General features: G+C 36.6%; 1 protein-coding gene across 1 annotated transcript in view; it reads left to right on the top strand.

The window, feature by feature from the left end:
* The window catches only part of LRRC9 (leucine rich repeat containing 9), a 211,438-nt gene that overhangs the window by 48,675 nt on the left and 144,873 nt on the right, over positions 1-17,890 (top strand). The window contains exons 9-10 of the mRNA XM_069092055.1: positions 3,326-3,519; positions 4,480-4,611. Coding sequence (XP_068948156.1) covers positions 3,326-3,519; positions 4,480-4,611 — 326 coding nt within the window. The remainder of the gene's footprint in view (positions 1-3,325; positions 3,520-4,479; positions 4,612-17,890) is intronic.

Raw genomic sequence — 17,890 nt, 5'->3', positions numbered from 1 at the left:
GGCCTCCTCTCACTCCTGAATTTAAGTAGTGTGTCTCTACCTGACTGTTTGATGTCCATACCTGGATATCCCATTAATACCTAGAAGTCACTATTTTCCAAATAGTTTTCATTATCATCCCTTCTAACTCAGCCCTTCTTTCACCATTCTTCTAATCACGTAGTTTCAGAACTTTGGAATTAGCCTTTCCTCTGTCTCCTAAATCCCCTTCATCAGTTTTCAGGTCTTATGTTTTCTCTGTCTTTTACATCCTACTTCTTCCCACATACATTCACAACTCTAGTTCAGCTTACTCTTGGACTACTGAATGGCCTCCCAACTAGTCTACCTCCTTCTAGTGCATCCTCCATGTTGATGCCAAAATAATCTTCCCAAACCACAAATCTAGCTTACTTCACCATCCAGAAATATTTAGTATCTCTCTAACACCCTTCAAAATTATGCCTGTAAGCTACCCTTCCACGTATATCTTATTTTATTCCCATATATATATTTTATATTTCAAACAAACTGGCCCATTGGTTATTCTCTAGGCTTGGCATTCCATCCGTGTCCTCTCTGCTTTTGTACAGATCATCCCCTATACCCCAAGTGCAGTCCCTCCATACTGTTTCATCTCAGAATACTTCTTCCAAGTCTCAACTTAGGGACCATACCCTATAATCCTATAAGATGTCTTTCATACTTGCTCAGTTGTTATGTTCTTTTATTTTATCAAATTATCTTATATTAACTTAATCTGTTTTACATGGTATATAGCACCTAGTAGAATTCATTTGACCTGAGGATAAAGATTATTTTTCATTTTTTTTCTTTGTAACTCTGGCATTTACAGTGCCTTGCCCATAGTAGATACTTAAGCTTAGAAAGACCAGGAATTTCAGTTTATACAAAAATTTTTACTTTGAAATAAAAATATTCATTCTGCCTTGAGGAATTTTTTAGTTCCTGTCATATTAATAAATATTTGTTGAATTTAATTGAATGTTGATGTTGTGGAAGGGGTCAACTGAGGTGACTAGGACTAGGAATTTTAACCGAGAAATTCACCTATGACATAAAAGAGGACTTATATGTTAAGTTTTTTTCTGCTTGAGAAAGCATTCCCAAACTGAGGCATTCCTGTGTCCAAGGCAACTGGCAGGAAGAGGTCCCTGACAATGCATTACTTCTACACTCAGTATATTCAGTTTATATTAATATTTCCTTCATGATATTGTTATTTTATTGTATTTTTTTTTAAAGCAATTGGGGTTAAGTAACTTGCTCGAGGTTACACGGCCAGTTATTTCTGGGTGTGGTGGTAAGTATCTAAGCCCAGATTTGATACTAGGTCATCCCGACTCTGGGGCCGGTGCTCTTATTCACTGAGCCACCTGGCCACCCCTATTGTATATTTTTTTGCCAAATAAATTGAGGCTGTTTACAATGTCTGCTACCTCTTTTTTGTCCACATAGTAGACATTAAAATGCTTTTGACTGTTATAATTATAAAGCCACAATCAAACTTTTGACATGATTTCATGTCAAGATTCATATTTAATTAGAATTCATTAACTTTAAAAATTTCAAAACATCCATGATTTAATCAGGGCCAGTAGTTTTTTTTCTCTGATGACATAGCCTTTGAGAACATTCTCCACACCATTGAAAATTAGGAACCTAGATAATATGCTAGTTTTCTACTGGATTAGATCAAAATAGATAGCTGAACTGTATATTTTAATTCAATACTTCCAATGCAGCTGGTGCCTGTGCAATGAGTGGCAACAACAGGAGGGCTTCTTCCCCTCCCTCACTGCACAGCCAGCCACCATCGAGGTTACATGGATGTCTGGTGTTCTTTCTCAGGTCGTACACTGAGTTCAGTATTTCTTTATATGTGAGCAGTTAGTTGCTGTGGAGATTTTTTGATTCTAACATTAAAATTTTGGGGGTGAAGTTATAAAATGTGTGATAAAAAGAAATGGAAGATTGAATCAGAACATATAGTGTTTAATCCAGAGTAGGACAAATAGATACTTGTTTACTTACAGAAGAGAAAAAATATTGTGTCTTGTTTGCTGAGAAGTAATAGCTGTTCTGAAGGAATACAATCTTCATTGCCATTTCGAATCAAAACATCCTGACTTAAGCAAATTGGACACCAATGAAAAACAAATTAAAGCATTCAAATTATTGAAAAATGTTATTGGGGAACAACAGTTTTTCAAGAAAGTAAACCCAGAAAATGAAGTGGCTACTAAGGTTAGTTTTCAGATTTCTAAAAAAAAAAAAAATCGACTTCAAACATGATTCCAGAGTACAATAAACCAATTGCTGACAAGAAGTGTAAAATATTCCACTAGCTAAATGTAAACAGTAAGAAAACCTGAAAAATGTATTAAAGCCCTTATTGCTTAGCAAAGTAACTTTTTAAATATTAATGTGATTTTATGATAAAAATTTTAATTAATTGATATTAATTTAATTTCCCCTTTTTAAAATATGATTTATTTGCAAAATAGTTTCATCATTAATTATACCTTTACTTGGAAAGTGAGCCACTAAAAACCTATCTGCAACCCAAAGAAGTTTAGCCTGTTTTAATTTTGGCCCCTACCAAACTATGCTGGTCTGCCTTTGTGTATTGGTTCCCAAAATGGGTGATATGACCCCCTGAGGGACGCTAGAAAGATTCAGGGGTGTGGTAGTAGCCTTGGGTGACACAAATTTTTTAAAAAGTTAAAAGGTTAAAGAAAGTAGATTTCTTGGGGGGCACTAAGTAATTTTTTTAAGCAATTGGGGTTAAGTAACTTGCTCAAGGTTACATGGCCAGGTGTTTCTGGGTGGATGCTAAGTGTCTGAGCCCGGATTCCATCCCCCAGGTCATCCCGACACTGGGGATGGTGCTCTTACTCACTGTGCTACCTGGCTGCCCCTTTTTTTTTTTATTTTTTTTTTTTTTGGAGGGCAATTGGAGTTGTGAGAAGTAATTTTTTTTTTTTTAAGGGAGCGGTAGGCCAAATAAGTTTGGGAACTTTTGCCCTAGTGTATACAATCTTATGGCTAACAAAAATTAACATCTGGTAGCAATACTTTTGGTGATGAACCTCTTCAAATGTAGGTTGCTCCTCATACAAAGAAACACAGGCTGCTTATGTTTCATAAGATACCTGAGAACTGTGGGATATCCACATAAGCCATGAATATATTTAGTTTATATTTTAATGAATTGAAAAATCTTATTCTGTTAAAAAAAAGTAATATCTAGCATGCAAATATTGACTTTGTTATATTTTACTTTTAACTTTGATACCTGGAATGTCCTGTTGTTTTTTAACAGCTGGAATGGGAATTAGAAGAACTACGACTAAAAGGGAAAACTCACAATGAAAAATCTCATCACGGCAAAAAGTCTCACTATGACAAATCCAACAATGAAATTTCCATTGAAGAATCAAATTTTGAAAGGAAATACTTCGAAAAACGAAAAGCCCTCAGTGAAAGGGTAGCATTCTGGAACAAAAAATTAGATGAGTATGTTTGTTGAATTACATAGACGTTGCTTTTTAAAACCTCACATTAGGCTGAAAACATCAATTATTATAATATATAGATCAGAGATTGAAATCAGGGCCACGTCTTTAGGAATAGAAAGTATTTCCAGCATAGAATCATTAAACAAATTATGAAATATATTCTTTGTCCAGTTCAGATGTGTGTGGTTAGTACTTACCTTGAGGATGGTGAAGTCTACCCTCACTGGTCACACCTTCCCTTCTCCCACTGCCCTTTGGGGGTTCCAGAATAGAACCCCAGGGAAGAGGGCAAGGGTACCCATTAGAGTTCTAATGTAAATAAGGTGATGAAGAAACATTAGAGATGTCATTGGTGCTAAAACTGACTTTAAATTTTGAACTCACAGGTCAGCTCAGTTGCAATTAAAATCATATGATCTAGAATCATTTGCTTAGTCAGATTCAGGATACTCAGATTTATTTGTCTCAATAAAGCTTAATAGAAATATATGTACATATATATAGGTATGTAGGTATTTCTGAAGGAGCAACATATTACATATACTAATTTTTTTTCATTCTGATTTAGCTGTTTAGACATAAACTTCGATCAATAGTGTGCAGCAGAAATATAAGGTATAGAAAATGTGGCTAAGAATAGGACTATGCTTTTTTATTTCTTAAGTAGGATACTATGTGAAAATATTAACTATTTAAGTCTACAAAGAGTTTCTGATACTGCTGTGTTACAAAATTAGCAAAGCTCACAGTGGTCATTTTAATTACTAAGGACAGAATATTTTTTTATAATTAGCATATGCCAAATTTTAGAAACAAACTTTATTTTTACTTGTAGCTTCTTATTAAAAAGGTTATGTGAATCATAAAAGACACATTTAACATTTTTTAAAATTTATAAAAATACTATGGTAAAGTAATTCATTCATTACACTACTTTTATGTATTTTTTCCCCAATAGAATTGAAACACTCTATCAGAATGAAGTCAAACGAAAGAAGAAAAAACATGGTTTACTAGTGCCATTTTTGTTCATTGAATTGGAAACAGTGGGGAATATCCAGTTTGAAGAAGGCACAACATCACATGAATGGTAAAAGTGTTTGAAATTTAATACCACATTTGTAAATAATTTTTCTTACTACTAAAATATTAAAATAAACATGAACAGGCTGTAATTTGAGCTGAAAGGATCAGATGTTTCTAAATGTCAGTTCTAAAGGCATTGGTGAGTCATAGTTTAAAAATTAAATTCCCCAGGAAAAGCTGGGAATAAAGAGTAGAAAGTTGGTATGAGAATAGACCAAACCACAGAAATACTTGGGGGTCCACAATTGAAACAGAACTAAGTGGGCAGTCAGTATGCACATAGGTGTTGCAGGTGACAGTAAAGTTTGCATTAAAGCTAGGCTGACAGGCAATCAAAAATTGGGAGGAAGAGTACCAATAATGAAGGGCAAAACAGAAGAGAAATTGAGATCACCGATGTATAATGAATAGTGCTCAGAGCATATGTGATCATAAAAATGTGTTAGAATCTTCTGGGTATTTATGGTATAAATAACATTCATGCTAATTTCAATATAAGTGATGAAAGGTCCTTGAAAAATACCCTGGAATTGTCTGAATAATTTTGTTTAAATTTTCATCTATATTTAGTGTGTGTACCTAAAAATAATTAGTACCAACTATCTGTTTCTTTTACCTGATAAAAATTATCTCTTTAAAAAACTGAAATTATGTAAAAGTAAAATGACTAAGATATATTTAGATAATCATGGCAACCCAATTATAAATTTCTGAATAGTTTTAATTGATTTTGGTAAGTATTAACAAATATATACATATATGTGTATGTTTGTATGTGTATCTATATACATATGTATATATATAAAATATGAATAACCTTGGCACTTTATTAGGGAGAAAATCAAATGTATATTGACAGAGTTTCAAGTACTATTATTTTCAGTTTCAGTACTATAGTCTTAGTATGACCACCTCTGCAGTTTCTTTCACTTTTTTTTAAATCTAAAGCAATTGGGGTTAAGTAACTTGCCCAAGGTTACACGGCCAGTTTTTTTGTGTGTGTGTGGGTGTTAAGTATCTGAGGCTGGAACCGATCCCAGGTCCTCCCGACTCCGGGGCTGGTGCTCTTACTCATTGCGCCACCTAGCAGCCCCTTTTTCACTTATGTTAAAAGATCATTAAAAAAAAATTATTTAGATTACTAAGTGTGCATAGTTTGTAGTTTCATTTAAATACTAACTTATTTTTTAAGTGAAGGATGTAGATTTGAACATGGAGTAGTTCAATCTAGCTAGCACCCCAAATTAAAACAAAAATATTCTTTCTACCAAAGTTACCTTTTGTGTAATTCCTTTAAGAAAAAAAGCAATGTGGTTTCCTAATTTTACCTTGTTTAGTATTCCTTAACTTGTTTTCTTTTATAAAGTAGTATTACTAAAAAATTAATTTTTTCCAGTTTTAAAAAAGTTCTTATTTTTTATTTTGGGCAGATTTTTTTTTTGTTTTTACTTCATAAGTAATATGTTGATGCAGCATTTTTTCTATAGAGCTCTTTTTCTTGATTCTTACTAGTGAAATTGGTTCTGATAATGTCAGTCACCAACATTTTATTGTTTGTTAGATGTAGTCAATAAGAAAATAAGAGATATAGAATAAGTATAAGAATATAGAATAAGAGAATAAGAGAAAAAATAATCTATTAATAGAGAATATAAATAGATAAAAAATATAATATGCAATTCACAAATAGATGAAACATTTGTAATACTTCGTGTAATATACATGAAAATTTAGGCCACTTAGGTGCTAGCATATATATTTTTGTACTATATAGCACTTAGCACAGTACTTTATATACATTCATCAAGTAACCATATGTAGTTAACCTCAATTTATACTTTCTAACTTTGTATGGTTTCATTATTGTACCTTGTAAATTGGGCCTTTGATCTCATTTGCATCTCTGTTAATACTCAGTAAAGTCTATTTTATGTTAATTTTGGCAGGTTTTTAACAAGTATACACAGGTCATGTGGAATGAATATTCATTTAACTGTTCCATACAGGACTGCATAGAGAATAACATCTACATAAACTGTGCTTTGATCAAGGTAGAATATCAGAATTCTTACCCATAATTTTTATTTTAAACTGAGCCCCCAAATTTTCCTGTGGTAATGTCTCAGTAGATCTATGGCTCTGTCTCTTTAATGTTGCAAATTGGAACTCAAACAAGCCTTCTCATTGTATTCTGTTTTTGTTCATTTCATTCCCTAAGAGCTTCATCAGGGATCTTTCCAACATGCTGCTGACCTTTAGATCTTTAACATTTTTTAACTATCAGTACAAAATTTAAGCTATCTGTGATATTTTATTTGTGGTCTACCTACCCCCTTTTTCTGTTTATGTATTTCCTTAATGATCCATGTCACGGTTACCTGTACTTCTTGTAGGCTGATCATTTTTGGCAGTGTACAGTAGCCTACTTAAACTATCATGTGCCTCTCCCTTACTCTTTGGATCACCTGCAGTTTTTATTGTTTTGTAATAATAATGCTGCATGACTCATATATAACCATGTAGCAGTCACCAAAAGAATATCAGTTCCAAAAGGTAGGCCTTTTTTTGTCAAGGAGCCGCTTGGGATGATTGAGGTTATTACACAACTTCCGAAAAGCTATCTAGCCTATTTTCTTCTTCCTGTTCCATTCTGAACCCAACTTAGCTTTCTGCAGAGTCTATCCAAGATAAATGTACTGTTGGAGTAGTTCAGTGGGCTGCCCACTTAAACTTATGTGATAATCTGAATAATATACATTGTTTCTCCTCCTGGTTTTTCCTGTGTGGATTCCTGTCATGGTTATCATTGACAGGGCAGTCAGCAGAATATCTTTTGTCAACAGGAACATATGGAGAATCTTATAGGAAATCCCTTATTAATTTGGACACTGAAATATGGTCTCTTTGACATTGACAGATACCTTTGATGAAAATGTCGTCTTGTTTTATGATTCAGTATCCATAGTTAAGGAATTGTTAAAAGTTACCTCCGTGGTTGTGTACCTCAACAAATTTTAACCTACATATGGAACATATCTTATTGGAAGCCTCTCTACCTTTTAAAGGCTGTTTCTATCAAGTAAAATGGTTTGTTGTTATCAGTGAACAATAGACATAGCAAGATCCTGTTTTAGTCTTCACTTCTCAATCAGTGTAGTTTGATGTAGAAAATCATATGCAGGAGTCCACCTTTTTCATTTTCATTAAGATCATTTCAATATATACATAAACTACTCTTAAAATTTTTTATGAAGAAGAGAAAATAGACATATGGGTTAGGAATAATGAATATCCTGGTCAGAATTTTGATAATATGGAATGGGTCCTTTTCATTCTTTTGTAATCTTCCCCTCTTTAAGGTATTTTGAAAATATCAGCCACCTTTTAAATTGTCACGTCATATACATATTTCTTCTTTCTTGTCATAGTCATTTTTCCAGACTTCAGTTTCTTAAGGAATATTTCAGTATTTCCTATAGCACATTGTTGAATGAGGTTTTGTGGTCCACTGTCATTGGTGACAGTAATACATTGTAATACTAGTAAATCTGTTCTATTTTATGTCTATTTCTTGTTCTTCCAATTTCATACATAACTCCTTTTCAAATCTGCTTAGTTGGGTCATCTGATGCTAAATATTCTTCAGTATCATTTTTCTAATTACTTTTCACTGTTTTGTGAGATGATGCTCCTCATAATTCGATTTAACAGATTTGTATTAAACTGCTATGCATTAAACCCTGACCTAAGTACTAAGGATGCAAACTTTAAAAGTGAGATGATCCTTGTCCTCAAGGAGTTTACTTTCTTTTAGGGGGATACAACATATAAACAGATAAGTAAATAGAGGATATGAAACCCTCCCCCCCCAAAAAAATACATAATGATTATAAGACAGGGAGCCAGTTATTAGAAGAATCAGGAAAATACTTTCATAGGAGATGACTCGTTAGCTGAACCTTGAATGAAGTTAGGTGGACCAAGAAGCAGACTATGTACTGGTATGTACTGGTTTGCAAATCAGTTTGTACTCTTAACCAAGGCTGCCCTTGGCTACCATGTTTCTACTTGACAACAAGATCAATTATTTGCACGCTCAGTCACTTAGAGGGCTCTTTTGGCCTTCTTGTCATGCTATTTTATATCAACTAAACTTCTCTAAGAAATTGTGAGAATTTTTATTAACATTTATTAACACTACCTATATACCAAGCACTATAATCAATACTAAAGATACAAATTAAAAGAATGAGAAAAATCCCTACTCTGAAGGAGTTTACATTCAAATAAGGGAGATAAATAACATGTAAAATATATACATGGAAAATGACTTAGAGTAGTTAAATGCAAGGTAGTTTAGAGAGAGAGGGCATTTGGCAATAGGGGTAGATCAGGAAAGGCTTTATGTAGAAAGTGGTTCTTGACCTGTGTCTTGACGAAAGAGAGGGTTTCTGTGCAGCAGGAATGAAGAAGGAGTGCATTACAGGCACAGGGGAACACTAAGGCAAAAGCACAGAGATGGGAAATGGAATGTCAGGCATAAAGAACGGAGAGACCAGTTTGATTAGGCCATACAATGCAGGAAGAGGAGTGGTGTGTTAAAAGACTAGAGTTAAGGACAGGTAGTAAAGGACTTTAAAAGCTATATGGGAATTACAATTTTATCCTAAAGGTAATGTGGAACCAATGAAATTGAATAAGTAGGGGAATGATGTGTTTAACTCTTTGCTGAAAGAAAAGCACTTTAGCAGCAATATAGAGGAGAGGCTGGAATGGAGGCCATGGAAGTCATACTACAGGTGGGTGGTGATTAGGGCCTGAAGTAAGGTGGCAGCTTTGTGATAAGAAAGAGGGGGCTGAATACAAGGGATATTGTAGAGGCAGAAACAGCAAGATTTGGTATCTGTTGGGGGATTGAGGAATCAAAGATGATATGAAGGTTGCAAACCTGAGTGATTGGAAGGATGGCAGTGACCTCAACAAAAATAGGGAAGTTTGGAGAGGAGTGACTTTTGGGAAAATATAATGAATTCTGCTTAGTTTTAGACATTGTGTGTGTGTGTGTGTGTGTGTGCGCGCGCACACACACACACACACACACACACCTGTGAGCCATGATAGACATAACCATAATAGAACTCATGGAAACTCATAATGTTACCAAGAGAAAAAGAGTATAGAGAGAGGAAAAGAGAGCCAAGGACAGAGTCTGAGAGAAAATCTATGGTTAGGTGGTCTGATATTAATGATGACCCAGGAAATCAGACTGAGGAGTGGTCAGACATAGGAGAAACCCAGAAAAAGGGTAGAAAACCCAGAAAAAGAGGATAGTCAATACACTAAATAGCAGTAGAGAAGTCAAGAAGGATGAGAACTGAGGAAAAACCCTCAGATTTGGCAATAAGAAATTATTTTTTATTTCAAAGAACAGTTGAATGATGATGTCAGAAGGCAAATTGCAAAGGATTTAAGACTGTAATAACAAAGGAAATGAAGGTGACAAGTGTAGAGAGTTTTTTCCAAGTTTGACTGAGAAAGATAATTTGAGGAGATAATAGGATCTAATGTAGGTTTTTTTTTAAGGATGGGAGAAACAGGCATATTTGAGGGCACTAGAGAAGAAAACAGTAGACAGAGGTTAAAAATTAGAGATTGCAGTCTGCAGGAGATGTAGGTGATGGGATCAAAGGTACACGTACAAGGATTACCTTAGCAAAGAGAGGGGCCATCTCGTTGACAAAAGGAGGAAAGAATATAAGATAATGTTAATGGATTTTGAAGAGAAGAGAAAAAGGAGTATACAGCTAGTGACTTCAATTATTATCATTTGAAAAAGAGGAGAGGTCCTTTGAGTGAGAAAAAGGGGATTGGAGAAGCTGTGTAAGCTTGAGAAGAGAAAACAAGATGTAGAGTAGCCTTTGCTGGGAATAAGATAGGAAGAAAAGGATTACTTTGTTGCAGTGAGAGAAAAGTGGAAGTCAGATGGCATGAATTTAATATGCCCAGTCACTGATTTACATTATTATAACTTTATTCAACAAGTAGGAGTGGTGGAGATGGATGGTGGGTGTAATCCAGGGCTTATCAGAGTCAATACTTCCACTGCTATCTATTTCCCCTTTTTTAGATGTAATAACTTAAAAATGTTTTGGTGTTAAATCTATTATAATTCATAGTTTCTTTTCATATTACCCTTTCCTCTAAAAATTTAATTTTTGTTCTAATTAGTCAATGATCTCAAATGACATCAGCTTTGACAATTAATTGTTTCCTGTTTGTTAATAAAGGATCAATCTCTTCTTTTTTACTAAGCCATTTGGTGTGCTGCACATCAGTGTCTCAACTCTCTTCTTAGAGAAAATACTCTGTGTGTGTGTGTGTGTGTGTGTGTGTGTGTATGTGTGTGTGTCTTCTGGATTCCGATCTTTGGACTCTTTCACTTCTTAATCTTGAGTCATATTTTCCTTTTTTTTTTTTTGGTGATTCTCCCATGTCTAACTTTGCATTGAAGTTACTGGATATCAAGATATTGGATTTGAAGGATCTTATCAAGTTCTTCATAGGATTTCTCTACTTCATTTTCTGTGGCAACTATTTTTTTTATATAAATGGCCACATTTTTTGCAGCATAATTTTGCTCTCCATAATCATGAAAATTACAATGCAAGACAATACTGTCCCCACATAATCATTCTTGTTTCCTTGGGTATAGTATGATACCAACTGTACCAACTCCTTCTGTTAGCTCTTTAAAGAGAATCGGTGAACCATCCTTCCATTTAACTGCAATTCTTTTACCTCTTCTGGTTTTATTTGTTGCAAAAATATCAGTGTTGATGTATTGTTATTCTTTTTCTGGCCATTGGCAAAAAAAAAAAAAAACAACTTGCATTTAGAGTACCAACAGTGAAATTAATGTTTGTAGTTGCTCTAAAAACTGTGATCCTTAGCACCTTCTTCTGCTTCTCTGTCATTGTCACTGTGCAAGAGGGAGGACAATGCATAGGACTGAGGGCCATTTTTTAAACTTTTGTCATATTTTGGGAGTTTCCATGGCCAAAGAATTTATCCCCTAGTGATGAGCTTCTTCCCACTTAGAAAGGCTGGTCTTTAAAATGCCCATCACTATACCCATATACAAAGCCTTGCTGCTTGTAGAGCCTGCCAGAGACTTCAGGAACTCAGAGCTACCTCCACAATTGTGATAAAGCAATGGAACTTTTGTGAAGGCCATGATAATATATTCATGAAATGGTCATGTAAAATCAGTGGGGAAATATGAGATCATAAAAGAATTTTCATTTTAAATTCATAAGTTTGGGATAGCACCAGGAGCTTGGTAGAAACCTAGTAAATGCTTTTGGCTAGTTAAGTAAATGAGACTAGAATGAGGTCTTGGTCTATGATTTTTAGCAGTATAGGGTACTCCTGAGGGAGGAAACTGCCTTAACCAATGCATGCCACCACCTTCTAATATTAGAAAGTTGTTTAAAGCATTGAGTGGTTGAATGATTTGTACATGATCACACAGATAGTATGTCTCAGAGGTAGGACTTGAACCCATGGCCCACTGACTTTAAAGCCAGCTATCCACTACACCATGGTGCTTCCCTGAATAAGAGCACAGGGTAAAGGAAATATGGCATTTGAATTGATAACTAATGTTTGCTAAACTTGCTATTGTTCAAATAAGGTATGTAAGTAGAGAAATAACAAGTAACATGCATGCAGAAGGGCTGTTCTGAGTGAGGTTTAAAGAAACCGGGATGCTGCAGCAGCAAACACCCTAGCATACCCAGAATGGCTGCTAGCACAGGTTCTTTTTATCTGCTTTTCTAAAGAAAAGCAACTCAAAAAGGGTTAACAATCTTACTTTAATCAGTCAAACATATGATATTTACTTAGTTCAGGGGAAAACGTCAGCACCCTGAACTTCAGAGAATACAAACAGAAGTTACAAGCAGACAAAAATACAGACAAAGAAAATAACACAGTTCAGCAGACAGGGCTTCCAGCTATCTGACCATTACATCCATACCTAGTTAATCACCAGAGAGAGAAGCACCAACATCTGGGTTTTCAAAGCCGGGGGGCTCAATGGCTACCCAGAGTCTCATCTGGTCATATCACACAACTCTTCCCAAAGAGAGCCCCAAAGCAAAACCTCACCTTAGACATATATCTAGCCCTCTCCAGGGTCACAGAACATCATAACCCTTATGACCCACTTGACTATAAAGTAACAAAAGTTGTGCCTTCCTGAAAAGCAAGCTTCCTTCAAAGCCTGCTTCTGCTGTGGGCTCTTCTCTACCCTTTAGCAAACTCTTCCCACCCAGGCTCCATGTGACCACATTCTACCTCTTAGGGGGCAGAGTTTATTTTCAAATCAGGAAAGGTCCTTAAGTTCAATTTAGGCTTATTAAGGGGCAGGGAAGATCTTCAAATTCCCATTATATTACAGATGCTCATTGTAAAACCCTTTTAATGTGAAATTTTGGAATTTCACATTATAAATTTCAAAGCAACTTTTCTAAAGTGCAGCGCCTATCATGTCATTCCCCTCCGCACTAAACTTCAGGTACTCCCTGTTACCTCTACTAGGGTCAAATATAAACTCCATTTCAGCATTTAAATTCCTTTCCAGCCTGGCCCCAACTTAACTTTCCAGCCTTATTACACATCATTCTCCTATTAAATCTCTCTGAACCTCATTTTCTCATCTGCAGAAGGGCATAATAATACCTATAGTACCTTCCTCATAAAGTTGTGAGGATTGAATAATGTATTTTACAAACTTTAAGGCACTATATAAATATCATGTACTATTATCATTATCATTAGTCCTTAATAATAATTAATCAATTATTATTAACTCTGCTCCTTAGAGAAGCCCACTAGGCCCTAAAGGGACCTTAACAAACTAAATTAATCTCGGATTGTACCGAAGTAGAGATCTATCAACAGGGAATCTTAAAATTAGAAGAGACCTTCAAGTTACTCCAGCCCAACCTCCCATGCAGAAATTACCTCAACAATTTTTTTCAGGCTAAATAGCCTGTTTCTTTAACCATTCCTCATAGGTCATGGTTCTGTGTTGCTTCATTATCCTAGCTGCAGTCCTATGATGCTCAGTTTTTCAATATCCCTCAGACTTTGGTGTACAGAACAAAATAAAGCATAGGATTCAAGATACAGGCTGACTGACTAAAAGTACAGTGGTGCTGGTACTTCCTAGTGGTGGTTGTGAAAGCCTGCTAAGTACCTATGGAGATATAATAGCTTCTTCAAGGTCAGTAGAGCACGAGCTACAGCAGGTTCTGTCAATTAGGAAGATCTTGGAATATGGGCTTGACAACAGAATAGACAGATAGGGGAGAGAGAGAGAGAGAGAGAGAGAGAGAGAGAGAGAGAGAGAGAGAGGAGTATATGTGTATGTATATGCTATATAATGAAAGCACCTGTATACATATGTGTTGAGGTTCAGGGGCACCCTCAAAATGTTGGGGTACAAGGTTGTTTCAAAAGAACTCTCTCAGATTATCTCTAAATCAAATAAAGGCATTTATTGTAGATAACACAACACAGTAAGCAGGCTCCTCCATCCCTTAAAAGGAAGATCCAGATTAAGGGGAGGGAGGTAGAAGCCCCCTAAAGGAGGCAGCCCCCCCAAGGGAGATGGCTACTTCAGGGAGAAGTTTCCTGCTAAAGGGAGACGCCCACTAGCCAGGAGATGCTAGGGATTCTTTTAGAGGAAAACTTGCCCTGGACCAGGAGATGAGGTAACCAGGGACAGTAGTTAAGATTTTTGGTTATATCTAGGCATATCATCATTCCATTGTTCAGCTGAGGATGGACCAACCTACTTGAGTCTCATTCTCTCCTAAATCAACTTTAAGTGGCACTTGAGAAAATGAACTTCTTATTGATCACTCTCTTTTAATCTCATCATAAGTATATATTCACATATAAATAGATAGTTACATATAGTTATCTATTATTTGAAGACCAGTCTCACTTCAGAGTCTCATCACCATAAAGTTGGCCACTAGGTGACAATTTTTTTTCCAACCACAGAACCCACCAATTCATTTTGCTCTAATTCAGTTCAACCATTATACTTAAGCATTTACTGTATTCCATGCACTTTTAATTTCTTGGGATATAAAGGTTTTTTTTAATGATTTTTTTCCATCAAGAAACTCAATTCTACTGTGAAATATAAGAGTTAATTAAATAAGTAAATATAAGGTATTTTGAGGAGAGCCATCAACCAGAAGAATCAAGAAAGGCCTTCCAAAGTAGGTGGCATCTAAGTCAAGCCTTGAAGAAAGCTATGGATTCTAATGGACAAAGATGAGAACAAGTGAGTGAATGAATCCCTACTGTGAGGGAGAGACTAAGCAAAGGCTCTGAGGCAGAAAATGGAACACCAGGATCTTAGAACAATAAGAAGACTTGAATGTAAAAGGGAATAATTAGGAACCCTCTGGAAAGGTAGTTTGGAGGTAAATTGTGGAGGAATTTGAATGACAACCTGAAGAATTTTTATTTGCTCCTAGAGGCAGTATGGAATGAGACCTTTGGTTCAAGAAGTTTATTTGCAGATATATAGAAAACAAATTGGAGAGGGGAAAAACTAGAAGGAAGGAAACAAATTAGGCTGTTACAATATTCCCAGCAAGAGTTGATGAAAGTCTTAATTAGGCTGATGCCCCATGAGTAGAAAAAAAGGGAATGGAGGTGAGTGATATTATAGAAATAGAATCAAGAAGACTTATCAACTTATTAGTTGATTGGGAATGAGTGATGGGGCTGAGTAGACAGTGGTTTCAAGGTTTGGATGCCTGGGTGAAGCCCTCAACAAAAGGGGAAGAGTAATGGGTTCAAGGTACATAGAATAGTTTCTGGCACAAGGTAGGCACTTAATAAATGCTTGTTTATTTTGAAGAGGAAGATAATGGGTTAGGTAGATTTGAGAATCATCAACATAGAGATAGTAATTAAATCCAAAAGAACTGAGGAGATTACCAAATGAAGTAGTAAAGAAGGAAGAGAGGAGGACCCAGGAAAGAACTCTGTGAGACACTTATGGTTTGAGGGCATGATCTGCATCAGGATCCAACAAAAGTGACTAAGAAGTGGTCAGATAGGTAGAAGGAAAATCAAGAGACACTGGTTTCCTAAAAACCTAGTAGAAGAGAATGTCAAGGATGTCTAGGGAGTGAAAACTTGAAAACTTCTCAGAATGTGTCTAGTAAATTTGTGTCAGTTCTGACTATCTACTTCACCCTTCCCTCCCCCCCCCCTTCACTTCTGCGGTCTATCTGCAGCAAGCCCTTTCAGGAGTATTTTGACCTCCACCCTTGTTTGCCACACCCTTATCAGCCTTAGGCCCTTTAGGGTTTTTCAGCCTCCAAACTTGCTGGCAACTTTAGTCCCTCCCTTCTTCACTTTGGCATTTGTCAAATAAGGATAGGTACATTTGAATTGGCTATCCCCTATTTCCTTGTTCTTTGTAAGCCTGCCTCCAAGCCAATTGGAGAAGGGACAGCAGGGGGGAGGGGACTTGACTGCATTAAGTAAAAATTCTTGTTCTGTCTTCTGTAACACACCTCCTCTCCTTGACCCATCTTGAGGAGGACTGCCTCTTCTGGGTAGGGGGTGGGGTGGGAAGAGAATAAAATTTCCTGTTTTTATCCTAAGAAATCTCCGTGTTTTGATTAAATTTTAAATAGGGTTTTTCATCCCACACAAGGAGAAGAGAGTGATCAGCAATGCTGAAGGCTGCAGAGATGTCAAGCAGCATGAGAACAGAGAAAAGACTATTGGTTTTGGCATCTAAGAGATCAGTAGTGACTTTGGAGAGGTTACTTTCAATGGAATGATGTCTATAGTTTTCAGAAACCTCCTTGGGAGCAGCTAGGTGGCAAACTGAATAGAGCACTGGCCGTGGAGTCAGGAGGACCTGAGTTCAAATCCAGCCTCAGATACTTAACACAAAAAAACTAGCCTTGTGACCTTGGGCAAGTCACTTAACCTCAAATGCCCTACTTTCGCCCCTCCAAAAAAAAAAGAGAGAAAACTTGGGAGGTTCTTCTTGAAACTTGACTACATTTTTTTTGCCCATGTTCAGCCTTCTGTGTACTTACGCATTCCATGATTCCTTCAAGATTGCTGGCATTGTTTGGTCAATCATTTCTGCAAGTTCCTTTAGTGTCCTGATGATGAGGTTTAGGCTAGGGGTGCTCGAGGTCCCAAAATACCATCCTGCCAAATGAATTTGACTCTAGTCTTCTCCCAGCCAAAGAAAAGCAAAGTTTATTAAAAGTTTGCCATAATAGGCAGACTCTTTAGGAGTCTCAGTATCTGTAAGGCTTGTATTGGATAAGTGGGCCAGAATCATCTGACACAGAGCAAGTCTGTGCTAGAAAATTCTATGGCGCTCTCGCACCACATGGAGGCAAGATGGGGTCTTATATACAGAAAGATTGTGGGAGGAATCTAGGGGTGGTCTAGAGGAGGAGTTTGGGGAGGGTCTTCAGGGGGAGTCAATGAGGTCAGATTCCAGTAAATGAGTGATTAAGGGTGGGAAGTTGCTGGAGGCTACCTGGAGACAATGGTGGACTAAGCCAGTTCAAGGGTGTAATAGTTGATTTGGATATAGATATTTTGGGAGGATCAAGGGTGGGGGCTAGCTGGATAATGGAGGGCCAAAGCTAGTAACAAAGGTTTGGCCAGAGCCACAATGAAAGGCCTATGCCTCATCAAATGGGATGATTCCATCAGAGTTCAAGAGGGTTCCCAGAGCCTGTACCTCATCATTCCCCCCTCAAAAAATGGGACCCAAATTCCTTTGGGGTAAAGGGCGAAGGTCTCAGCTTTTGAAAGTGTTTCCTGTTGGCAAGGGGAATAGAGCTGTCCCTGCCTCTGTGGGCCTTGTTCAAGGGGATCAGACTTCACATTCAAGGGATCAGACACTGAAACATGCCTGATCCCAGGTCCAGTGGGCTGGAGAACTTGGTTTCAATCAGAGGTTGGTATAGCCTGAGTGGTCATCTGGAGGTTGATGGCTTAAACCCTGGGAGAGACAAACCTGGAAAGGAGGTTAAGTAAATGAAGACCAAACAGGCACCAAAAAAAAAAAAAAAATTAGAAAAAGGACACTTTCCCTGGTAGGAATTAAAGATGACTATGGCAAGGCCAAAACACTGTCAGATATCCCTTTCCTTTCCAAATTGCTCCATGGACATTCAGCCCATGGGAAGCAATAGCAGCCACGGAAT

This window comes from Petaurus breviceps, unplaced genomic scaffold (genome assembly GCF_028583685.1).
Source record: "Petaurus breviceps papuanus isolate PSGF00001 unplaced genomic scaffold, PetGlider_PUasm1.0 189, whole genome shotgun sequence".
NCBI classification, from domain to species: domain Eukaryota; kingdom Metazoa; phylum Chordata; class Mammalia; order Diprotodontia; family Petauridae; genus Petaurus; species Petaurus breviceps.
This window is presented reverse-complemented; position numbering and strand designations above follow the sequence as displayed.